The sequence below is a fragment of the Sapajus apella genome, unplaced genomic scaffold, assembly GCF_009761245.1.
Source record: "Sapajus apella isolate SASKATOON/1434 unplaced genomic scaffold, GSC_monkey_1.0 scaffold12, whole genome shotgun sequence".
NCBI lineage: Eukaryota > Metazoa > Chordata > Mammalia > Primates > Cebidae > Sapajus > Sapajus apella.
Window position 1 is genome coordinate 3,497,826 of NW_022436952.1, and position 25,802 is coordinate 3,523,627.

Here is a 25,802-nt window from a genome sequence, read left to right on the forward strand (position 1 = left end):
AGGCTGACGCAGAAGAATTGCTTGAATCAAGAGCTGGGAGACAGAGGTTGCAGTGAGTCAAAATTGTGCCACTGCACTCCAACCTAGGCTACAGAGCAAGACTCCATCTCAAAATAAAAATAAAAATAAATAAATAAAAATTTTTTAAACTGAATGATAATAATGACATAACCTATCAAAACCGCTGGGATACAGCTAAGACGGTGCTAAGAGGAAAGTTTATAGCCCTAAACGTCTACATCAAAAAGCCTGAAAGAGTACAAACAGACAATCTAAGGTCACGCCTCAAGGAACTAGAGAAAGAAGAACAAACCAAACCCAAACCCAGCAGAAGAAAAGAAAAAAACAAGATCAGAGCAGAACTAAACAAAATTGAAACAAAAAAATACAAAAGATAAATGAAACAAAAACCTTGTTTTTGGAAAAGATAAATAAAATTGATAGACCATAGCAAGATTAACCAAGAAAAGAAGAGAGAAAATCCAAATAACCTCACTGAGAAACAAAATAGGAGGTAGTACAACTGACACCACTGAAATACAAAAGATCATTCGAGGCTACTATAAACACCTTTACACACATAAACTAGAAAACCTAGAAGAGATTGATAAATTCCTGGAAAAGTACAACCCTCCTAGCTTAAATCAGGAAGAATTAGATACCCTGAACAGATGAATAACAAGCAGCAAGATTGAAACGTTAGTTTAAAAATTATCAACAAAAAAAAGTCCAGGACCAGACGGATTCACACCAGAAATCTACCAGACATTCAAAGAAGAATTGGCACCAATCCTTTTGGCTTTATTCCACAAGATAGAGAAAGAACACTCCCTAATTCATTCTATGAAGCCAGCATCGCCCTAATACCAGAACCAGAAAAGGACACAACCAAAAAAGAAAACTACAGACCGATATACTTTTTTTTTTTTTTAAGATAGATTCTCTGTCACCCAGGCTGGAGTACAGTAGTGCAATCTCAGCCCACTGCAATCTCCACCTCCCTGGTCTAAGCAATCCTCTGCCTCAGACTCCTGAGTAGCTGGGATTAAAGGTGCAAGCCACCATGCCTGGTTAATTTTTGTATTTTTAGTAGAGATGGGGTTTCACCATCTTGCCCAGGCTGGCCTTGAACTTCTGACCTCATGATCCACCCACCTTGGCCTCCTAAAGTTCTGGGATTACAGGCATGAGTCACCATGCCTGGCCAATCAATATTCTTGATGAACATAGATGCCAAAATCCTTAACAAACTACTAGCTAACCAAATCCAACAACATAGCAAAAAGATAATCCACCATGATCAAGCGGGTTTCATACAAGTGATGCAGGGATGGTTTAACATATGCAAGTCAATAAATGTGATACATCACATAAACAGAATTTAAAACAGAAATCACACGATCATCTCAATAGATGCAGAAAAAGCATTTGACAGAACCCAGCATCGCTTTATGAGGAAAACCCTCAGCAAAGTCAGCACACAAGGGACATATCTTCATGTAATAAAACCCATCTATGACAAACCAACAGCCAACATAATACTGAATGGAGAAAAGTTGAAAGCATTTTCTCTCACACCACTCCTCTTCAACATAGTACTGGAAGTCCTAGCCAAAGCAATCAGACAAGATAAAGAAAGAAAGGGCATCCAAATCAGTAAAGAGGAAGTCAAACTGTCCCTGTTTGCTGACCATATGATCGTTTACCTTGAAAACCCTACGTACTCCTCCAGAGAGCTCCTAGAACTGATAAAAGAATTCAGCAAAGTTTCCAGATACAAGATTAATGTACACAAATCAGTAGCTCTTCTATACACCAACAGTGACCAAGCAGAGAATCAAATCAAGAACTCAACCCCTTTTACAAGAGCTGCAAGAAAAATAAAATACTTAGGAATATACCTAACAAAGGAGTCGAAAGACCTCTACAAGAAAAACTACAAAATGCTGCTGAAAGAAATCACAGATGATACAAACAAATTGAGACACATGCCATGCTCATGGATGGGTAGAATAAATATTGTGAAAATGACCATACTGCCAAAAGCAATCCACAAATTCAATGCAATCTCCAACAAAATACCACCATCATTTTTCACAGAGTTAGAAAAAAAATAATTCTAAAATTCATATGAAGCCAAAAAAGAGCCCACATAGCCAAAGCAAGACTAAGAAAAAAGAACAAATCTGGAGGCATCACCCTACCTGATTTCAAACTACACTATAAGACCATAGTCACCAAAACAGTGTGGTACTGGTATAAAAATAGGCATATAGACCAGTGGAACAGAATAGAGAACCCAGAAATAAACCCAAATACTTACAGCCAACAGATCTTTAACAATACAAACAAAAACATAAAGTGGGGAAAGGACACCCTTTTCAACAAATGGTGCTGGATAATTGGCTAGCCACATGTAGAAGAATGAAACTGGATCCTCATTTCTCACCTTATAGAAAAATCAGTTCAAGATGGTTTAAGGATTTAAACCTAAGACCTGAAACTATAAAAATCCTAGAAGATAACGTTGGAAAAACTCTTTTAGACATTGGGTTAGGTAAGGATTTTATGACCAAAAACCCAAAAGCAATTGCAATAAAAACAAAGATGAAATAGCTGGGACCTAATTAAACAAAAATGTTTTGCATGGCAAAAGGAACAGTCAGCAGAGTAAACAGACAACCCACAGAGTGGGAGAAAATCTTCACAATCTATACATCCGACAAAGGACTAATATCCAGAATCTACAATGAACTCAAACAAATCAGTAAGAAAAAAAATCTCATCAAAAAGTGGGCTAAGGATGTGAATAGACAATTCTCAAAAGAGGATACACTAATGTCCATCAAATATGAAAAAATGCTCAACATCAGTAATAATCAGGGAAATTCACATCAAAACCACAATACAATACCACCTTACTCCTGCAAGAATGGCCATAATCAAAGAATCAAAAAACAGTATCTACTGTTGGTGTGGATGCGGTGATCAGGCAACACTTCTACACTGCTGGTGGGAATGTAAACTAGTACAGCCACTAAGGAAAACAGTGTGGAGATTCCTCAAAGAACTAAAAGTAGAACTACCATTTTATCCAGCAATCCCGCTACTGGGTATCTACACAGAGGAAAAGAAGTCATTATTCAAAAAAGATACTTGCATACCCATGTTTATAGCAGCACGATTCACAATTGCAAAATTATGGAGCTAACCCAAATGCCCATCAATCAACAAGTGGATAAAGAAATAGTGGCATATACATATACACAGACAAACATATATACACCATGTATGTATACATATATGATATATATGGATATATATATTATATATATGGAATATATATATGGATATTATATATCCATATATATGGAATATATATATGGATATTATATATCCATATATATGGAATATATATATATCATATGTATTATATACATATATATATTATGGAATACTATTCAGCCATAAAAAGGGATGAATTAACAGCATTTTCAATGACCTGGATGAGATTGGAGACTATTATTCTAAGTGAAGTAACTCAGGAATAGAAAACCAAGCATCATATGTTCTCATGATATGTGGGAGGTAAGCTATGAGAATCCAAAGGCACAAGAATGATACGATGGACTCTGGGGACTTGGGGGAAAGAGTGGAGGGAGCGAGGGATAAAAGACAACAAATATGGTGCAGTGTATACTGCTCAGGTGAGGGATGTACCAGGATCTCACAAATCACCACTAAAGAACTTATGTAAGCAAATACCACCTGTACCCCAATAACTTATAGAAAAAATTTAAAAAGAATAAAAATTAAAAACAAATTTTAAAAATGTACAATTTCAGTTGTGAATGTGCAGGGTTGGCCCAGCAGTGGGCAGGCTGGGGTTGGGGGGTGGGCATCTTGGATGTCTAATTCATCACTCGCCATGAGACCAGCCTCAGCACTTCCCACCCCTGCCTTCACCACAGAGGTTATTTTAGTCCAAGTTTCCTGTCGCCCTTGCCACCTTGCCAAGATAAAGGTCACCACAGAAGTCAACAACGAGTCCCACTGGGGAACAAAAGGAAGGATTCTGGGCAGCCCTCAGTCATGCACAAAAATTCTGGGCTTAGAGCTCTTGGGGACAGTGGGACAGCAGGACTGCCCCTCCCTTTCCAGTTGGCTGAAACTAGAATGGTGTGAAGTTTGGCTGAGCAATTCTGGAAGAATAACTGCTCCCCTGCTTTCCCTCTCACCCTTCCTCAGACCCCCGTCCTCACCTCCCCCAACTTCTCCCCTCAGAGAGCTTGGCAACATGAAAAACACAGACACATGGACCCCTCCCTCTTAATGCCCAACAATGAACCCATGCAGCAAAACAGGAAGCATCTTCCATCAAGGCAAACCATTGTTCTCTCTGCATATATGTCCTGACAAGTCAGGAAACCGCCACCGGGCCACGGGTGTTAGGGTGACCTGAGGCTTCCCACAAGCCTGTGCCCAGCTCTCCTTCCCTTTACATGTAAGTACCACGTGCTAGCCAACTGCACCTCTGAGAGCTCCTCTCCTTCCCTTTTCTTCATCCTGGTGAGCCATCCTCTTCCTCCCTGCAGCCTCACAACTTACTCTCCTCACACCTGTTGGCCCTTTTCCTCTTGGTGGTCCAAGGTCTGAGTAAGACCTTAAAAGGCTCTGAACCCTGTAAAGATTACAGTCTCCCTCCAAATATAATCCCTAAAACTGACCAGACAACACAAAATGTACATGTGTGCTGAAACCAAAAGAGCTTCCTTTTAGATTTTCTGATTACTGAACTCTTCTCACATTTGGGGTATCCCCATCTGGCTGAGGCACTGAGTCCATACCAGATTTGCCTGCTGGGTTATCCAGAACCAGTGGAGGCTAATTTTCTTTGGCTTCACATGGGAACAAATTATTTCCAAGTGAGGTAAAACAGGAGCAAGAGGTGGGGGCAGGGGTGAGAGCTGTGATCTTGGACTTTGCCCACTGAATGACAAGCCCACGGGGACTGGAAGCCACTGGACACTCTGGGTAGAGCCAGGACACTGGTACTATGACCATGGACTCCATATGCAAGAAAGGCAGGACTGAGTTACTGAATTTCTGCAGACCCGGCTCACTCCAGGGGCCTCTGGGTCTGGCTCCTCTGTTGAGTCCCATGAGATTAGGGACTCCTCTAGGGGTCTCAAGACTTGTCTTGTTCTTTTCCATAATAAAAGGGGCTTGAGTTTCTGGTAAGCTAAGCTTTTCTTTATCCTCTGGGTAACCACGTCATCAGCGGAGTGGTTGGACTGAATGACTGTAAAGGTTACCCCTAGGTTCTTTTCCCGGCTTATTCTCAGAAACCTTTGTACAATAGGATGGGATGCAAAGACCTGTCTGAGGGCATCTTTCCCAGGCAGAGAGGGGGCAGCCATGGCCTTAGCCCTTCCAACCATGCCCAATGTCAGTAAAGACAGCCTGGCATAGTGGGAAAAGCCCCTTAGCTTAGAGTCAAAGGTCAAGTTACTTCTCTTTCAAGTCTCAGCTTCCTCAATCATAGAATGGAAACCTACCACACAGGGCAGCCTGAAGGCTAAATAAGATGAGGTAGAAGAATGTGCTTGGAGCTGTGGATGCCCATACAGATCTGGAGATGCTCTTTTCCATTGCTTGTCAAGCTCCTTGAGGCTCAGGACTGGGTTAATGGACCTTCAAGTCCTAGCATCTGGCCTAATACTTGGCAGAGTAGGTGCTCAGTAAATGGATGCTGCATGAATGAATGGAGAGACAAATGGAAAGGTAAAGTCTTGGGAAGGAGGCAACTCTGGGAAACACCGTGGACACCACCTGTTTCAGACGCCACAGCAGCAGAGATTCCCTTCAAAGACATGGCCAAAGTCAAACATAGTTCATGTGCCAAACACAGCCACACCACTGAGCAGGCAACAAAGGCCAGAAATCTACCCAACAGGCCACATCACCCCAAAAGGCCAAGTTAAACAGTATGGCTTTCCCTGTCTTCTGAATTTCCAAATTAAGCAACTCAGAGAAAGTAAGCTGGCTGAGGTCAGCCCAGCAAGATTTCTGGCCTTGGCACTTCTTTTTTTTTTTTTTTAAGACAGGGTCTTGCTCTGTTGCCCGGGCTGGAGTGCAATGGCTTGATCACAGTTCACTGCAGCCTTGACCTCCCAGGCTCAAGCAATCCTCCTACTTCTCAAGCCTTCCAAGTAAATGGAACTACAGGCATATTCCACCACGCCCCGCTAATTTTTGAATTTTTTTGGAGAGATAACGTTTCGCCATGTTGCCCAGACTGGACTCAAACTCCTGGGCTCAAGCGATCCTCCCACCTTGGCCGCCCAGAGTGCTGGGATTACAGGCATGGACCACCACTCCCAGCCTGGCGTTGGTCCTTCTACTGACCACTCATCACTGCCTTCCCCCTGCACCTGGGCCACTCCTGCTCCTCCGTAGATGCCATCTTTTTTGTAGCCTTCTAGAATCCCCTCCTATGTGCTCCTGTGGCATATTCGGCATACCCCCCAATTACCTCTTACTATGTTGTGCAGTAATTGTGTCTTCTATTATTTTTTAAATTTTGTGAAATAATTAATACGTAAAGGTGTAAAGAATAATACAGTGAAGACCTTTGTAGGTCTTGAATGAAGACAAAGCATTACCAAAAGATATAGCACATACCAGTTTAAGTCCCTGCATACTTCTCTCCGCTTGCGTCCTCTTCCTTCTCATCCTAAATTTAGTATATTCTACCTCCTGCTTGTTTTATGCTTTTACTGCTTATAGGTAATTGCGGTTTTATTTGTTCATGCGCCTCATTTTTGTGGACTGAATGTCTACCCCCTAAATCCATATGTTAAAGCCCTAACCCCCAATATGGCTGCATTTGGAGATAGGATTTCTAAAGACATAATTAGTGTTAAATGAGGCCATAAGGGTGGGGTCCTGATCCAATAAGATGTGTTCTTATAAGAGGAGACCCCAGAAAGCTCCCTCCCTCTCCCTTCACACATGCACCAAGGAAAGGCCATGTGAAGGCATAGCAAGAAGGCGGCCATCAGAGAGCCCTCACCAGAAGCCAACCCTGCTGGACCTTAAGCCACTCAGCTTGTGGTATTCTGGTATGGCAACGAAAGCACAGTCATACACCCACAGTGCTTTATGGAAGCTCAGCAAGGCCAGGAGCCACGTATATTCATCTTTGTATCTATAGAGTCCAGCACCATGCCTGGCACATAGTGTTCATTAAATGTTTGTTGAATGAATAAATGGCATCAGTGCAAGTAAAAACAGGTACCCTAGGGTCCACTCCTTAGAAGCAGCGTGTCTCTGCTCTGCCGTGATACTCAAAGCTACTGCCAATACCAGGATCTGCAGTCAGCGTCCAACAAAGGAAATTGGAAAGTAAGAAAGAAAGGCATTTCCACACAGGGGTAAAGGGAGTAGTAGCATCTTAGGAAAAGTTTTAAGTCCCTGCATTAATCAATCAGATGTTTATTAAGCACCTGCTTATTAGATAGTCCATGTTGAACAGTCTCTACTTCCATAAGGCAATCAGTCTTTGGAAGACCAAAGACCAAGTGGTCCAAAGATGCCCCAGATATAAACAAGCACAGTGCATTTTGGCCTGTCTTATGAACATGTTCCTTGGACAGATACATCAAAGTGTCCATGGCACTCCAATTGGAGAACATGAACTCAGAGAGCTCTCCTTCACTTATGATACAAACTACATCCACAGCACAGCTTGGACATGATGGTGACCATTCTATTGACACCCTTGGCATCCATCAGGGGCTTCATTTCTAGAATTCTGGCATCGACTATTAAGAATCTCCAGAGCAGAGAGGGAGCAATCTCAAGGAACTGGCTTCAGGTTTCTTGGTAGGCAGGCCACACATTCTCTTAACAATAAGATGAGAGAGAATCTCCTGGGATAAAGAAGAGAGCCCATGAAACCCAGACTTATTGAACTATACCAAATTATATTTTAAAGTCTAGTTTTCAAATCAGCACTATTCAAGGCAATTCAGAGACTACCAAAAAGAACTACATGGTACAATATTGTTTTTCAAGAAGCACAAAGTCTATTCTAGAACAGAGAAGACTTCACATGCCCTTGGTGTAAATGTTAGTTTGGGTGTCCCTAAAGTTAAGTGCTCTGAGTGTTCAGAGGAGAAAGTGTGGTGTAGGTGGGGCTGCCTGGGCCTCGAAGGATGGGTAGAATTTGGAAAGTGATACTGGGCTCCCCCTATACTGTCCCTCTCATAAACAGCAGATTTGCAGTGAATCGTCACGAACTGCATGCTACCATGCAAAAGAGAAGCTCACAGTCAGTGCTGAAAAATACTAGGGATTCCCCATCACCTCACTCAGAGGCCAGCTAAGAAACTGAAACTGGAGTCTCCTGGGACCAATCGTGCAACATCCAAGCAGCTAGAATTGGGGGGTCGGAGGACAGTCGAGGGAGGAATCCGGTCTGGGTTGGACAACTCCACTTATCATCAAGCTCAGGCTGCTGAGGAAATCAGAACCAAGAAGTACCCCTTTATCCCCTTGACAACCTGGCACATCTGCCACAAACTCTCCAGTCCTAACCTGTTCATAGACTCTTCTCCATCTGGGACCTCCTGTGGGGTCCATGCTAGCTAAAGAACCGAGAAAATTCTCATGGATAACAAATATTATCTTGAGAAAGAAGCCTGGACCTTGTAGGCTCTAATCCTATTGCTTTTCAGATGGGCATCCAAGAACCAGAGAGAAGTGACTTGCCCAAGGTCACCTGCGAGTCATAGGAGAGGCAGGACTGAAACACAGACAGTCCTGACTTTAAGCTTTTATTTTTATTTTTATTTTTGTTTTTATTTTTTTAGACAGGGTCTCACTCTGTCACTTCTACATTGCACCCTGGCCTAGAGTGCAGTGGCACGATCATAGCTCACTGCAGCCTCAAACTCCTGGGTTCCAACAATCCTCCTACCTCAGCCTCCCAAGTAGCTACAGCTGTAGGTGCTACATTCTGATGCCTACTTTTTTCATTGCAGTGATCTCAGCCTTACTCCAGTTCCAAACCCTTGCTGGAGAGAGGCTGCAGTCACCTGGAGGGAAGAGAGCACTTTGGATTTTTGAGTTTGTAGTGTTTTTATGCTGATTCTTTCTTATCTTTGTGTGCTTATGTACCTTTGATCTTTGAAGTTGCTGACCTTTTGGATGAGGTTGTGGGGTTTCTTTTGTTTTTCTTTTAACAGTCTAGCCACTTTTCCATAAAGCTGCTGTGGTTTGCTGGGGGTCCACTGCAGACCCTAGTCACCTTGGATTTTTCAGTACCTGGAGGTATCGTGAGTGAAGGCTGTGAAACAGCAAAGATGGCTTCCCCTGGGAGCTCCGTCCTTCCCCTGGGAGCTCCGTCCTTCCCCTGGGAGCTCCGTCCTTCCCCTGGGAGCTCTGTCCCAGGGAGGTATGAACCTGTTGCTGGCCTAAATGCACCTGTAGGAGGTGGCTGAAGACCCCATTCTGGAGATCTCACCCAGCCAGGAGGAACAGGATTGGGGAGCGACTGAAGGAAGCAATCTCACCACACTTTTATAGAGCAGCTGTGCTGTGCTGTGCTGGGCGCCGCTTCCATCCCCAGTTGGCTTGGGATTTCCAAAGCCTGGACACTGGTATGGGCTGAGTTGCCAAAACAGCAGATGGCAGCCTGCCCCTGCCCCTAGGAGCTGTGTCCCAGGAAGCTTTCAAATCTCTGTCTGCCAGAGAATCTCGACAGGAGTGACTAGAGGCTGCAGTTGGGAGGTCCTGCCCAGTGAGAAGGAATGGGTCAGGGACCCTCTTACAGAAGCACTGTGGCCACATTTCGGTAAATCAGCTGTGCTATGTTGGGAGATCTCTTCAGCCCCCTGTTGGTTCGGGCTCTCCAAAGCCAGAAGGCTGGAATGGCTGTGATCCCCAAACAGCAAAGGTGGCAGCCCGCAACCTCCTCCAGGCACCCTGTCCCAGGGGGAAGATCAGAACGTTATGGGCTGTAGAATACGGGCAGAGCTGGCTGGAGGCCTTGTTTGGAAAGACCCACGCAGTGAGGAGTGATGGATAGGAGTACTGCTTAAAGAAGCAATCTGGCACATTGGCAGAGCAGCTGTGCTGTGCCAGGGTATCCTTTCCACACCTGGTGGGTTTGGACTCCCCAAAGCCTGCAGCTGGAACAGCTGAGTCATCCAAACAGCTAAGGTGATGCCCCTCACAACCACCCCACCCACCGCCAGAGCTCCACCTTGTCTCAGGTAGGTGCTACACCATTGCCTGTGGCTGGCTGGAATTCCAAGCCAGTTGATCTTATCCGGTGAGGTGCTGTGGAAGTGGAGCCGGTGGACCAATGCTGCTCAGCCCCCTGGATTTAGCTTCCTTCCTCGGGGTATGTATAGACCTCCTGCTTTGCCTAAGTTGCAGCCATCTTTGAAGGGGTCCTGGAGCCTGAGTATGTAAAGCTCCCGGGTCTCGGTGCACGCCTGAGCAGCTGCTCTGCCAAGACTCCAAGGCAGCTCTGTGTATCACACCCAAGGCCCTGGTAGAGTGGGTTCACAAGCAGATCTCCCGATCCAAAGATTGCAAAGATCAGTGGCAGAAGCATCATTCCCAGGGTTTGCATATTCACTCACTGCTTCCCTGGTGCGGGGAGGGGAGGAGGTTCCCTTGGGTCTGTGTTGCTCCTGTGTGGGCCATTGCCCTGCTCTGCTTTTCTCTGTCCTCTGTGGGTCAAGCTGATTTTTAAATCAGTCCCAATGCAAGTATCTGGATGTTTCACATGAAGGTGCTGTACATACTCACTCCTTCGTTCCTCTCTGAGAGAGCCATGCCCCATACCTGCTTCTAGTTGGCCATCTTTGAAAATAAAATTAAGAAAACAATTTCATTTACAATTTACAAATGAATTTACAATTCATTTCATTTATCCAAAAGAATAAAATACTAAAGAATGAATTTAAGAAAGAAGTGAAAGCCTTGCAGCCTAAAAAGTACAAAGAAATTAAGAAAGACCTAAATAAATGAAAAATCATCCCATGTTCATGGACAAAAAGACTTTGTTAATTGATCCCTAAATTGATCTACAGACTCAATGCAATCCCTATCAGAATCCCACATGTTTTCATTGCAGAAATTGTTAAGCTGACCCCAAAATTCACATGGAAAAGAAAGAGACCTAGATTAGCCAAACAACCCTTAAAAAACAGATAAAGTTGGAGCTATATATATATATATATATAGCCAATAAGCACATGAAAAGATGCTCAACATCAGTAGTCATTAGGAAACTGCATATCAAAACCACAGTGAGGCCGGGCGTGGTAACTCACACCTGTAATCCCAGCACTTTGGGAGGCCAAGGCAGGCAGACCACCTGAGGTCAGGAGTTTGAAACCAGCCTGGCCAACACGGTGAAGCCCCATCTCTACTAAAAATACAAAAATTAGCCGGGCATGGTGTCATGCGCCTGTAGTCCCAGCTACTCGGGAGGCTGAGGCAGGAGAATCACTTGAACCCAGGAGGTAGAGATGGCAGTAAGCCAAGATTGTGCCACTGCATTCCAGCCTGGGCAACAGAGCAAGACTCTGTCTCAAAAAGAGAAAAAAAACACACATTGAGATACCACTTTATAGCCACTAGGATGGCTAGAATCAAAAGAATGGACAATAATTAAGTTGTGTTGACAATGTGGAACCGTCACGCATTGTCGATGGGAACATAAAATAGTGCAGTCACTTTGAAAAACAGTTTGATACTTGTTCAAAATGTTAAATACATAATTACCATATGACTCAACAATCACTTCTAGACATATACCCAAGAGAAATAAAGCATATGTCCACACAAAAACTTGTACACAAATATTTATAGCAGCATCATTCATAATAGCTAAAAAGGGGAAACAGCCCAACTGTCCAACTGATGACAGATAAACAAAATGTTTCATATCCATACAATGGAATATTATTCAGCCATAAAAAAGGAATGGGGAATGGATCCAGGCTACCACATGGGTAAACCTTGAAAACATACTAACTGAAAGAAGCCAGATGTGAAGGTCACATAGTGAATACTTCTATTTATGTGAAATGTTCAGAATCGGAAAATCTATAGTGCCAGAAGGTAGATTTTTGGTTGCCAGGGGCTTTTAATGACAGGAGTGGAAGGGAGGGGGGCGGTCACTGCTAGTGGTTACAGGGTTCTTGAGTGGGAGTGAGAAAAACTTTTCAAAAATGTATTGTGGTGATGATTGCGTAACTCTGAATATACAAAAACCATTGAATTCTACACTTTAAAGCGTAAATTCTACGGTATGTGGATTATAGCTCAATAAAGCTGTCATTAAGAAAGGAAAGGGGAGGGAAGGGAGGAAGGGAAGGGAGGAGAGGGGAGGGGAGAGGGGGAGGTGAGGGGAGGGGAGAAAAAAGATACATCCTGGCCTATCTCTTCCCTTAGACCTGTCACTATGTGTCAGCACCGCCCATTGGCCTAACCTACCCAGAAGCCAGAGAAAAAGCCATTTGGGACTATATTCCATTGTGACACCGAACAGAGCAAGGGAAGGATGGGGACACTTCTCTCACCCATCTCTGACTCCCCAACATCTAACCCCTGGCCTGGCATGTGATATTGATGCTACAAATATTTGTTGAATCAACAAATGACCCCTCATCTAGGTTCTGCCAAGCGGCACACGGGGCTTTTTGAATGTAAATGACATGATGATTCAGGATCCTGTGACCAGTGACTGTCATCCTCCGTCACCTTTCACTTGCCCCTTTATCTCTAAAGGCACTGAAGGTGCCCTGCATGAATCTTGGAGAGCTGGAGGGAGGAGCAAGAGTGGGAGGGGCAGGGAAGAGATTGGCTCACTGCACTACTTAAAAGGGGCTCGAACCACTTCCTCCCCAGACAGAGGGAGCGAGGCCGGGCACAGCCTTCCTGTGTGGTTTTTACCGCCCAGAAAGCGTCATGGACCTGGGTGAGTGAGCCTCCTCATGTGAGAAGGAACAGTATCAGGGTCTTGGACACCCAGACTGACCCTGTGGAATGGGGGTGGAGGAGGTGGGTGGAGCGCATAGGGGTGCTTCCTGGAGAAATCAGGTCTGATTTGGTGGGCATTGGAAGCTACTTCCAGAGAATGCTGCCTGCTGTCCCAGGAGGGGTGCACCTACGCTTTCAGACCTGGGAAAGTGGGCAGACTTTGGTGCCAGGAAGGACAACGGAGGGGCCGAAGGCATGTCTTTCTAAAATAGCAGGGACACAAGAGAGAGACGGGGCTGGGCTTGGTGGTCTGGGCAGAATCTGTTCTCATCATGAGGGTGATAGGTGAGTCCCTCTGGGACCTCTGGAGACAGGTTTCAACAGAGAAATTCTCCCTAGAGAGCTTAGGACCTTCTACTCACTCTCTGATTCCCACCATTCTCCCCTGCTAAATAGAGATTTGTATCCCTGTCCACCTGGGGTCATGAGGAGATGCCAATTAACGGTGACTGGGTAGTGAGAGTGGAACGCTGCCATGCAGGTGCATGCCGTGCTTGCTTTCTCTTTGATGCACACCCTGCCAGCTTCGCTCTGGCTTTGCTGTTGCCTCTTGCAAGTTAAGGAGCAGGCGGGCACTATGGTGTGGAATGGCAAAGGGTACTCAGCTTGGAGAGATCACAGCCAGACCTTCAGCACAGCTCCTGCCCCTGACCAAAACTTCACACACTCCACCCCTGCAGACAACTCTGCTCTTTAGAAAGCCCTTTCTCGGATCTTACCTCCATCTTGGCTAGAAGGGGTCCAGGAGAAGCACCGAAGGTGTTCTGAGTGGTTCATGCAGCTCTAGATACCCCCTTTATAAATCTCAGCTGTGGAGCCAGACGAGACTGAGGCTAAGAAGACCAGGTTCCTAGATGGCTTGTCTTACCAGCAAGCAATGCACCACGGCGGCCTCAAAGCCGCAAGGGGTTGGCTTTAAAAAGTGAAGGTTCCCTGGTGTTGTCCTCACACCCCTCCCCGCCACACCACAGCCTCCTTGACTTCATCTCTTCCTTCCTTGCCTGTCCCGAACCCTGGATCTGGATCCAGCAAACAGCTGTGAAAGGGTTAAAGTGGTCACCCCACCTACTGACTGTGAACTCAGGCAGCTTCAGGTGCTTTGAGGATATGAGCAGAAAATGTTTGTGGAATGAATGAATCCATCGTATCAAGAACTCAGTAGAGTTTAGTTTTTGAAAATCTCTTCCAAATGCCTCATTTCCCAGCCAACTTGCGCTTAAATCCCATTCCCCAATGGTCACAATCCCAGAGTGTAGACGTCGTCCACAGAAGACCCTGCTCCAGCCTTTCATATTGGCCTCCGGGAAGGAAACCAAGCAGTGCGCAGTGGTGTGCTGCTGAGCATTTGAAAAGCAGCTCCCAGGGGCGGAGCATTGGTAGCTGCCTCCAGGCTGGAGGGAAAGTCCTGAATTTGTAGTGCTTGCCAATTTCCATGGTGTAAATTCTCCTGCCCTGGCTGATTGATTTCAAGCCATCCACATGACAGATCAGGGAGTTGGGAAGATGTGCACAGTGTCTTGCCCCTAGACTAGGTTTGGGGGTGCTAGACTCCTAGGCTTTGATGCCGGGAGGGAGGGTAATCTCCGGTCCAGGAGGAAGGGGTATTCTTGCTACTTCACTCAACTCGAGAGAGCCCCAACCGTCAAACCCGAAATACTGGTAGGAGGGGAAGCCGCTGAGAGCTTTGCTCAAAAGGGGCTCTGTCTGGCCGTTGATGGGGTGGATGGGTCTGTTGTTCTGCTCTTCATCTGCCCAGCAGGGAGTAAGAGGTGGGTGAGGAGGCAGGGTTTCTGTTACACAAAATGAAAACTCCAAAGCAGGGCTGAGCTGGCCTTTTTCACGGTTTGAATGAGCAGCTCCGAGGCGCCCTCCCCACTTTCGAGCAATGAGACCAAACATCTTTCAGAATTATCATAAGCAAAGCAAGGAAAAATGAACCCATGAGGGACATGTATCTCACAGCTCAGACATAAATGGCGGCAGAGGGAGAGGCTGAAGCTAATTCAGGGCCAGTTTCTTGCCTTCCAGAAACCTGGCTGGGGAGGAGAAGGATGTTGCAGCCTGGGGTCACTGTTGGAAAACATCTCTCCTCTTTGCTTGGGACTGTCAGTCAACTCTCACTGTGGAGGGATTCAGGGATGACCAGTGTTGTGAGGAGAGTGACACATAGGTCACAAAGCCCCTGCAACAGAGTGAGATACAGCATTGACTGGGGCAAGGGCAAGACAAGAAGGGAATTGTGAACCTGGGTCAGAGAGAGATTTAAGGTGGGTTTTGAAGGGTGTGTAGGAGTTGTCAAACCAAACAAGGAGCCACAGGGGGCCCAGGTTGTGGCAGGAATGGCAAACTCCATTGCCATCAGAGGCTGACAAGGTAAAAGAAGGAAGAGGTGTAAGATGCAGGAAGTAGAGGGGAGCAGAGTGACCCAGAGGATGCATGCTCCACCTAAAGATATCCAAATCCATTATTTCGGTGTCCTGGGGACTAAGGCTCTGCAGCCTTAGTGTAGCTGGTCAGCTGAGACAACAGTAACAGACAAGAAAGAAGCAAGTGGAGGGGAGGGTGGAGAAGCTGGCCATGCCGAGGAGGAAGATGGGGAGGAAGGACGCGGGCAGCGGAGAGCCAATCCTTAAAACTAGTACCGTATCCCTAAGGAATTTAGACTTTATCCTGAAAGCAATGGGCAACCATCGAAGATTTCTATTTTTCAAGTAGGTGAATTAAAGGATAAATTTGTGTTTGGGAAGGAGTTCTATGGCAGCAAAGTGGCAGCAAAGCCCTGCGTCAGAACAGAGGTGGGGCCAGCTCTGAGGGATGCTGGGGATGGAAGCAGTAGTACCTGGGGGCCAGTGACACGTGGGGAGTGAGGATTCCCTTCATGCTCCATGGAGCACCCTAAACACACAGACTCACAGAAATGCAACCTGATGCAGTAGCGAGAGCCGAAACCTTGCTGTCCTGTTCAAGTCTCAGGTCCCTCTCTTAGCAGCTGTGTGGCCCCAGGCGTTTGGTTTAATCTCTCTGGGCCTCTAGTTTCTGGAATACAGAGTGAGGATCACCAAGGGTAGCATACGAGATCCTATGAGGAAGTGATACATAGAAACAGTGGCAGAACAGAAGGATGGTTAGGAGTGTGGTTTCTTTTTGGATGGTGTATCTTTTCCCATCACGAGGATGTGTCTTTTTCTCTCTGCTTTCATTGGCTCCACTGCTGGCCATTGTGTGACTCTCAGAAAGTTGCTTGCTGTGTTTCAGTTTCCTCATCGTAAATGGGGATAATAGTAGCGCCTACCTCATGGGGCTTTAGAGAAGACGAAATGAGACCATCCGTGTGGACAGTTTGGCGCACAGTGAGAGCTCGGCGAATATCAGTGTTCTCACTGGATACGGTAGTTGATAATATGGAAACTGCAAGATCCATCCAGCTCTCACCCATCCCTGCCTGCTGTCTGAAATGGGATTCCCAGATCTCCAGATCTCTCAGCACCTCCCTGTTTCTCCTCTCTCTCCCCTATCCAACAAAGACAAAAGAGAGAAGTGGTGTTGGCAAGCAAGGAAGTTCAGAGAGGAGAAAGCTTGGGGTAGCTCTTGGGGCGAGCTGATTGGGCAACTGTGATTTCCTGGGCAGCCTGGAAGACCTAGAAAATTGTGGGAATGGAAGTTCAGGGTTTGGGGGTGGGGGCAGCCAGCCAGCCAACAGTTCTCTTCTCCTCGATGAAGAGTCTCTCATGCTGTGGGCTCAGGTTGGAATTGTAGGGAATTTTCATGATGATTATTACTGAAAACTCAAGAACTCAGAAAACACCCAACATCTAGGTCAACCACTCCTTTGCCCCAGAGATTTCCAACTTCACTGGTCTCACCCAAGCTGCTGCCCAAGGCCAGTTGCTTTATGACTTTGTAACAGACAGGAATGATCTGACTCATGGCCACTGACCAGGCTCCCTTTTGCAACATGCCAGAGTTCCCCTAAGTTTCCCTGTGATCTTTCTTGAAGACCATCTGTTCTGGACCTACAAGCCCCCTGCTCATCCACCACCTCCAACACACCTGGAATGAGGAATCACCGGCACACATGCCAGCACTCCCCCAGTCCCCCTCTCCTGGGGAGCAGCAGAAGTGGGACAGCACCAAGGAGAAGGGGTCATCAACACAGATCTCAACCATTGTGACTTTCAAAACTTTGAGGTTTCTCATTTCTCCCTGACAGTCAGAGCGGGCTTTCTCTAGAGTAACCGAAAGACATTTACGTGTTTAAAGAAACCTCGAGACTCAACGTCTAGATGAGTCAGTGGAGGGCAGGTGGAGCGCTGAACCCTGAAGAGTGTAGCTGGGCGTAAACATGTGGACTGAGACTCAGGAGCTTAGGGGCAACTCAGCGAGAAAGGGGAATTAGGGGTGCAGTGGGGAGCTCTGTTGCAACAGGATCTAATCCCAGCAGGACTGCAAGTGCCCAGCGCAGGCTGGGAACAAGGGGACAGTGGCTGCATGTCCCCAGAACAGAAAATGCAGCTAGGAAGCCCACTTTGAGCAGACAGTGGAGGACTGGACTGCCAAGCCAAGCATCAGGGGCTTCATCCTCAGAGCTGGTGGATGAAGGTGAGGTGGGATTGGATCAGAGCTAAGCTTCAGGAGGATGTGTCCAGCAGTAGTGTGCAGGATAATTTGCTCAAGGAAGGAGAAATACCTATTTATTTATGTAGCCTGATGCAGTCTCTCCTTCCTGGAGGAACTCCCAAGCCCACAATCCCCCCGGCTTTACACACTTTCCTGGGAACACATTCACCAACTGCAACCTGGGTGCCATGCAGCAAAGCCTCCAGCAGGTGGTGCTGTGGCCAAAGACACGGAAGCACTGGGCTCTTGCTGCTTCCCCAGCCTCCGTAGGGCCCCTGGCCTCCAGAAAATGCCTTAAACGGGTTCCCACGCATTCCCTGACCCTCTTGAGCTTGGAGCTGCCACGGGCCTGCCTTCACTTGTGGCATCTAAGTTACTGACTCTCCAGTGGGCCAGGCCCTAGCTGGGACCCGAGGGTCAGGCTACAGGAAGAGGGCTACCTCCGCGCTGACTTGTAGGTAAGCTAAGACACCTACGCAGATTACTCCATCATCTGTCCTCCCTGCCCAGCCTCAGGAATAAATAAGTTTCTGCTGGGCCCGAGGCTCAGACACAAAACCAAACCGAGCACTTCCAGGCCTTGTGCTAGGATAGGGTCTCTACCTGTTGCTCAGACCCCAGAAAGCCTCCTGACTCCCAGAACACATCCCTTCCCCATTCCCCCTTCCACCTGCCCCCCAAGCCTAGGCTAGAAAACAAGTTAAAGGAGAGAAAGTGAGTGTAGGCAGGCACTTCAGTTAAGCAAAAAAAAAGTCATCCGTCCCCTGCACTGCACAGGGCAGCTCCCGTCTGTGTCCTCTCGGGCCATCTTGATGCCCTCTCCCTTGGAAAAGGGACATGCATTCGTTTACTTGTCATTCATGTATTTATCCTTCCTATATTCATCAGCACGCAATTTGGGGGCACCTCCTCGATTCTGGCCCTGCACAAGATCAAAGGGAAGGGATCTCTGCCCCAAAGAGGCCAGGGGTGTGGGCCCAGTGGTCGACAGTCAGTGCTGAATGAAGGTCATTTCAGTGAGGGGGTGCTGTGGAGCTGGTGGGGCCCTGAGGCAGTCTCCATCGCTGTGGACCAGTCAGGAACCTCATCCCTCCACCCAGCCTGTGGGGCCAGCCCCTTTCCGCAGCCCGCCTCCCTGGCCTGGCCTCACGGGCATGGGGCTGCCCATTTACCTGGGTGCTGGGAAAATGCTCCCGGGCCAGTGGCCACCAGCACCAAAGCAGGGAAGAAACGTGCGTACCTACCCCATGACCTCACAACCTTGCTTCCTTGTCCCACATCATGTGGAGTGGGAGGGGGCGCTCAGACCCGCCAGCCAGGCAGTCTTGAGGGGCGGTCTGGGCTAGAGAAGATTTCTGGGCTAGCCGGGCACGGTGGCGCTGCCTGTACTACTGGGGAGGCTGAGGCTGGAGGATCTCTTGGGTCCAGGAGTTCTGGGCTGTAGTGCACTATGCCAGTCGGTGTCTGCACTAAGTTCAGCATCATTATGGTGACCTCCCAGGAACAGGGGACCACCAGGTTGCCTAAGGAGGGGTAAACCGGCCAAGGTCAGAAATGGAGCCTGTCAAAACTCCCATGCTGATCAGTAGTGGGACTGCGCCTGTGAATAGCCACTGCACTCCAGCCTGGGCAGCATAGCGAGACCCTGTCTCTTAAAAAAAAAAAAATTACTAAAAAAAAAAGAAAGAAGACTTCCGGACTCTAAGAAGCAGCCCAGATGGGCCAAGACAGGGGGTGGGAGGGGCTGCCCCGCATTCTGATGCGGCTTCTTTCCAGGACCTGGGAGTGGAGGAGGACGAGAAGGAGGTGAGGACAGTGATGCTGGGCAGCGGGCCAGGTGTTCAAAGACACAATCTGGTTCTGATGTTCTCTTTCAGCAAATACAGTGCCTGGAGCTGGGGAGGAGAGTTCCCGACAGTGTCTCCCCCTCAACTCCTCTCTTTAATAACAGAGACATGTCCCTGCCAGGCAATAACTTTCTCGCCTTGTCTCCTACAGGGAAACCAATGAAAAGGGTGCTGGTGGTGGCTCTCCTTGTCATTTTCCAGGTGAGGTTCCCTGCTAAGGAAAGCTCTGTTCCCTCTTCCACATGGCCTCCGAAGCCAGGGTCTGGTAGGGGAGCTGGGCTAGAAGAGACGAGACCCAGACCCAAGTCCACCTGCCATTCATTAAGCTAATGGCCGCCCCCTCGCCATCTGCCGAGTGACCCTGGAGAGCCACAGATGTTCTCTGTACTTCCTTTACTCCATTTAGATTAAAACAAGGGGGAATATAACTTACCACCTTCCCCCTCCTACCTCCAATCTCCCTGCCCAGGAGACAGCAACATGAACCCTGAGTTCTTAGAGAAGAGCTGCAAAAAGCAAACAAGCGTAGGGGGTTTGTACGTGTGTGCGCGTGCCCGCGCGCGTAAAACTCCACGTGTGAGCTGAGAAAATCACCCTGGATCTGGCGATCTTGTTACTATCCTATCACCCCAAAGTTGTCTCTTTCCAACCTTCAGCTAAACAGAGACCCATCAGGCCTCTGGCGGGGAGGGAAGAGAGGATGGGGCCCTAGGGAAGCGGGGAGGGTTAAAGGAGCACATATTTTACAGCAGGCCTGAACTCGGCAGGAGCAAAGAGCCCCACTTTACAAAGTTCTGTTTCTCAATCCAGAAAGAAGCAGAAAGTGTGCCTCACCAAGTGCCAAAGTTAGAAGAAACTGTAACTCGCAAAGTCAGCTTTCCCCGATTCATTAGAGGTGGGAGCTCAGAGTGTGGGTAGGGGAGTCCAGCTGAGGCCAGAGCTGGAGAGGCAGTGCTACAGAATTCGGCTCGTCCCCAGGTCTGGAGGCCAGAGAGGCGGCTTTCCAGAAACTCAGGCCAGAGGCAGGCCCCAGGCTGGGCACTGTTCCCAAAAACCCCATTCCAGAGGCCCCCGGAGCTTGGGCTGCAGCCCACAGCCTGGCCCCACTCCCCATCACCACTCCCCCCTCTCTCCAGGACTCTGGGGGCTGTATTGCTGGCAGCGGAGGCTGGAAGGTTGGGGAGGGGATGAGAACAGCTGAGACTCATTCTTTCCTTTCACTTGGGGAGGGGGTGCTCAGATGGGGCAGGATGTGGTGGGGCTGTGGGCTGCAGAGGCAGTGAGGCTGGGGGAGGGGGATTATAAAACAGGAACAAGGTTCGAGGGGAGAAGGGAAGGCAGGACTGGATGATGGGGCGTGCACTTGATAGTGGCCGGGAGTGCCGCCCTCCAAGAAGGCCCAGACCCCCCTTGTCCAGGGCCCCTGGTCTAAGGCCTTGGGCCATAACCATGGCTGAAGGGGTCTTCAGGGTCCCCAGGCTGCAGCCACACCCAGGATAGGGAGGAGGGGCTGCCACTGACTTGTCATCTCAAGCTAGCTGTGGCCAAAGGAAAGGCTCCTGGACATCACTTTGTCCTCACCCTGTTCCCGAGCAGGACAGTGATGAATCCAGAATTTGGATGTGAAAAAGAGAGACAAGATGCGGTGAATCCCTCCAGCACAAACGGGTAGAAAGCCATCATTGTTGAGCTGCTGAATCTGGTTCCTGGAGGTAGAGCCATGAGCCTCGCGAGGCAGGTGCTCCAGCCCAGCTCCCTGCCCTGCATGAGCCTGTACATCGCTGTGCACAGAGGCACGGACAGGCATGGGCCCCCTCTTTCATTGATAAAATCACAGCAGGCTGCTGAACCTTCACCAGGCCCTGCCGACAGGCTAAAAAAAGCCCCAGCAGCTGAGCCCTGCTGATTGGGATCTGCCGGAAGAGAGGCAAGGAAGAGAGAGGCAAAGAGGTGGAGGGGAGGGGGGAGCGCAGAGGGAGAGTGGGAGAGGAGAGCTGTGCTTCCTTTCAGGGACACAGCTGCTGAGCAGGCCTCGCCCCCACCCCCATGGCCCGTCATCCATTCACAGGGTTTCTGGCACTTGGGCTCAAGTTGCCTGAGCTCCTGCTGGGTGCTAAGAGGGGACCCAGGATTGAGAGTTCTCTGTCACCCACCACCCATGATCACAGCAGTTCACCCCAAACCCAAGGCTTGATGGCCTCAGAATGGGAGCATTTGCCCATCCTCTCCTCTCACTCCAGGCGCTCCTCAGCCTTGACCCCCAACCCCCGTCGATTTTCCCCCTAAAGCTGAGGTTTTTTGTAAGTCCCCTGGAAAACTCCACCACGTTCTAAAGGAGGGTCAAGAAGAAAGACACATGTTCCCACTCTCACGGAGCTTCCAGAGGGCAAAATTAAAGTTCCATGGGGAGGAAACAGTACTGGAGCCTGGGCTAGGTACCTCACAGCAACCATGTGAAGCGGATAGGATTCATCTCCATTTCACAGAAGAGAAAACTGAGGCTGGGGGGGGGTGGCGAGAGAGTTTAACCATCTCAAGGCTCATCTGGCCCCAGAGCCCAGCCGATTTCCAGTCCCCTGTCAGCACAAGTAGAGCCTCTGAGACTTCGCAAAATCAGCCACTTGCTACTTATTAGCAGAACTGTAGAATCTCAGGCCCCACCTCAGCCTACTCATTCAGGATAAGCATGTACACGAGATTAACCAGCTGATTCGTATTGGAGCTAACATTTGGGAAGCACTGATTTCAAACCAAAGAATCACCTGGAGACTTTAGAAAAACACAGATTCCTAGGCCCCTCACCTGAGATTCTGGCTTAGAATTCTCAAGTGAGGCCTGAGTTTGCATTCCTAGCAAGTTCACAGGTGATGCTATGATGCTGATGATGCAGACCCTGTGATGAAACCACCGTTCTTCCCACCTGGGCAACACGGCAAAATCCCATCTCTACTAAAAATACAGAAATTAAGCCTGTAGTCCCAGCTACACAGGAGGCTGAGGTGGGAGGATCACCTGAGCCTGGAGAGGCCAAGGCTGAGGGAGCCCTGATCGCACCACTGCACTCCAACCTGGGCAACAGAGTGACAGCATGTGAGAAAGAAAGAAAGAGAGAGAGAGAGAGAGGAAGGCAGGCAGGCAGGCAGGCAGAAGGGAAGGGAGGGAGGAGGGGAGGGAGGAAGGAAGGAAGGAAGGGAGGGAGAGAGGAAGGGAAGCACACTCTAAATTCCAGCCACAGTTGGAGCCACCCAGCTAAACTGGCCTGTTTTCCCTTGTCTCCTTCCCGAAGGTTTGCATGTGTCAAGATGAGGTCACAGACGATTACATCGGAGACAACACCACGGTGGACTATACTTTGTTCGAGACTTTGTGTTCCAAGAGGGATGTGCGGAACTTCAAAGCCTGGTTCCTCCCTGTCATGTACTCCTTCATTTGTTTCGTGGGCCTACTGGGCAACGGGCTGGTCGTGTTGACCTATATCTATTTCAAGAGGCTCAAGACCATGACCGATACCTACCTGCTCAACCTGGCGATGGCAGACATCCTCTTCCTCCTGACCCTTCCCTTCTGGGCCTACAGCGCCGCCAGGTCCTGGGCCTTCGGTGTCCACTTGTGCAAGCTCATCTTCAGCATCTACAAGATGAGCTTCTTCAGCGGCATGCTCCTACTTCTTTGCATCAGCATTGACCGCTACGTGGCCATCGTCCAGGCCGTCTCAGCTCACCGCCACCGTGCCCGTGTCCTCCTTATCAGCAAGCTGTCCTGTGTGGGCATCTGGATCCTGGCCACGGTGCTCTCCATCCCAGAGGTCCTGTACAGCGGCCTCCAGAGGAGCAACAGTGAGCAAGCGATGCGATGCTCTCTCATCACGGAGCACGTGGAGGCCTTTATCACCATCCAGGTGGCCCAGATGGTGATTGGCTTTCTGGTCCCCCTGCTGGCCATGAGCTTCTGTTACCTCGTCATCATCCGCACCCTGCTCCAGGCGCGCAACTTCGAGCGCAACAAGGCCATCAAGGTGATCATCGCCGTGGTGGTGGTCTTCATCGTCTTCCAGCTGCCCTACAACGGGGTGGTCCTGGCCCAGACGGTGGCCAACTTCAACATCACCAGCAGCAGCTGCGAGCTCAGCAAGCAGCTCAACATCGCCTACGACATCACCTACAGCCTGGCGTGCGTCCGCTGCTGCGTCAACCCCTTCCTGTACGCCTTCATCGGCGTCAAGTTCCGCAACGACCTCTTCAAGCTCTTCAAGGACTTGGGCTGCCTCAGCCAGGAGCAGCTCCGGCAGTGGTCTTCCTGTCGGCACGCCCGGCGTTCCTCCATGAGCGTGGAGGCCGAGACCACCACCACCTTCTCCCCATAGGCGGCTCTTCCGCCTGGACTAGAGGGAGCTCTCCCAGGGCCCCTGGGGTGGGGACAGGGAGCAGATGCATTGACTCAGGACATCCCCCCGCCAAAAGCTGCTCAGGGAAAAGCAGCTCTCCTCCCAGAGTGTGAGCCCAGGCTCCAGAAGGTAGCTTCACCCCAACCCCAGCTACCTCAACCGACGCTGAAAAGAGACAGGGCTGATAAGCTAACACCAGCCGGGCAACACTGGGAGGCAGAAGCTACTGTGCCCCCAACCAAAGGCCGAAAGTCCAGAAACGGTTCCCACGTGCCAGAGTGAAGGGCCGAGGAGGATGAGCGCGGGGCTGTGGGGCGGCCTGGTGAGTCCTCTGAATGAACCTTCCTCCGGCCTCCCGGAGGCTCAAAGGCTCAGGCCCCGCTTCCGAAAACCAGGCCCTGTCTCCCAGACCAGAGACGGTGGGGAGACTTGGCTTGGTGAGGAAAAGCGGACATGAACCGGTCAGACGAGCTCTCTGCACCCCTCCCTCCATGGTTTTCTCCACCGTCCTCCAAGCTGGCAGGAACGGCAGCGGCCATGGCGCCCTGCGAGCACACTCACGCCCTCGCTTGGCTTGCCGCGTCGCCCTCCTGGGCTCCTGACTGAGAGCGTGGTGCTTCCCACAGACCAGGCCGGCTGCCTCCGCTGACCAAAGCCACACTCTGGGCTCCAGAGTGGGGACGGCACGCAGTGGCGGCTCCACTGGGGTGGGAGGAGAGGACAGGGGAAATGGCAGGGCCCGGGAGGGCGACAGTGGCTGCCCAAGGCCCACAAGCTTCTTCATTGTTCCTTGTCACAGGGACTGAAAACCTCTCCCGGTGTTCTGCTTTCAACCCGTTAAGAGAGCAATATGTTACTCACACAAATAAAGTTTTCCCTTGAGGAAACAACGCTTTAAAGAAAAGGAAAACAAAAGTCTTTGGTAAATGGCAAACGAGTGTGTCCTTGTTTTGCAATCCCCACGCCCCACCTGCCCATCCCCTCTCCCCTCCTCCCTGCCCTCCCCCAGACCTCGTTTCTTAGAGATGCTCAGAACCACAGGTCGCTCAGGGGTGCTCTGAGCATGTCCACTGACACAGGACCAAGAGGCTGAAAGGCAGGAGGAGGCTAAGGACAGGAGGTCCATCTTGCAAATGCTCTTCCAGAGTTCGTGGGATAGGCCCCACGCCCGCAGCCAGCACTGAACTGGACATGCTGATCTGACTGCAGCTTTGGGAAGGCCAAGTTGTCTGGGTAACCTCGACGCCTGGGGACGCTGCAGCTAGCGGCTCCTGAACAGTGGCCTGCTCACCTGTCTGTCCCAGCTCAGCCCAGAACTAGAGCCCCTGACCTTTTGTCAGCCCTTTGACTCTGAAACCTGGGGTTTAGAGGGAGGGCCTTTCTGTGGGCTCAGAGTGAGATGTTGATCACCATCTGCGGAAGTCTGACCTGCAGACCCTGACTAAACGCAGATGAATGAATGCACTGACTCAGCAACTGGATGAATGAATGCACTGACTCAGCAACCAGATGAATGAATGCACTCTCACACCATTACAGTGTTTCCAGTGGGCTAGGGATGGCCTTGACTGCTTTCAAAGGGCAAAACGCAACCAATCAACCCAAACCGTCTGTCTGTTCACACTTTTATTCATAACAGAGGCTCTAAGTCAACACACTTGTGGATAATTAGCATGGTTAAAAGAGTGGTTATATGAATGATCAAAGCTTTAGGTTCCAGGCCCAGAGTCAACACTATTAACAGGTAATTCCCCTTTGATCTCCCACTGAAAGAACCATCCAGCACAGAGTTTACATGAGGAAGTTGTTAGAGACAAAGGCATGTGGGGCCAACAGACTTAACTGGGAGGCTTTTGCTCCTCTCTATCTTCTCCCTAACTTAACGGACT

General features: G+C 49.2%; 1 protein-coding gene across 1 annotated transcript; it reads left to right on the forward strand.

Moving 5' to 3' along the window:
* Positions 1 to 12,917: 12,917 nt before the first annotated feature.
* On the forward strand, positions 12,918 to 25,642 carry CCR7 (C-C motif chemokine receptor 7). The gene is made up of 3 exons (XM_032279741.1): positions 12,918 to 13,003; positions 19,681 to 19,730; positions 22,816 to 25,642. The coding sequence occupies exons 1-3, from the start codon at positions 12,994 to 12,996 to the stop codon at positions 23,890 to 23,892; spliced, it is 1,137 nt and encodes a 378-aa protein (XP_032135632.1). The 5' UTR covers positions 12,918 to 12,993; the 3' UTR covers positions 23,893 to 25,642.
* The last annotated feature ends 160 nt before the right edge of the window (positions 25,643 to 25,802 follow it).

Excerpts from the sequence above, each read along its gene's own strand:
- CCR7 (XM_032279741.1), top strand. Across the intron at positions 19,731-22,815 it reads CTCTCCTTGTCATTTTCCAG|GTTTGCATGTGTCAAGATGA; the intron begins GTGAGGTTCCCT and ends TCCTTCCCGAAG.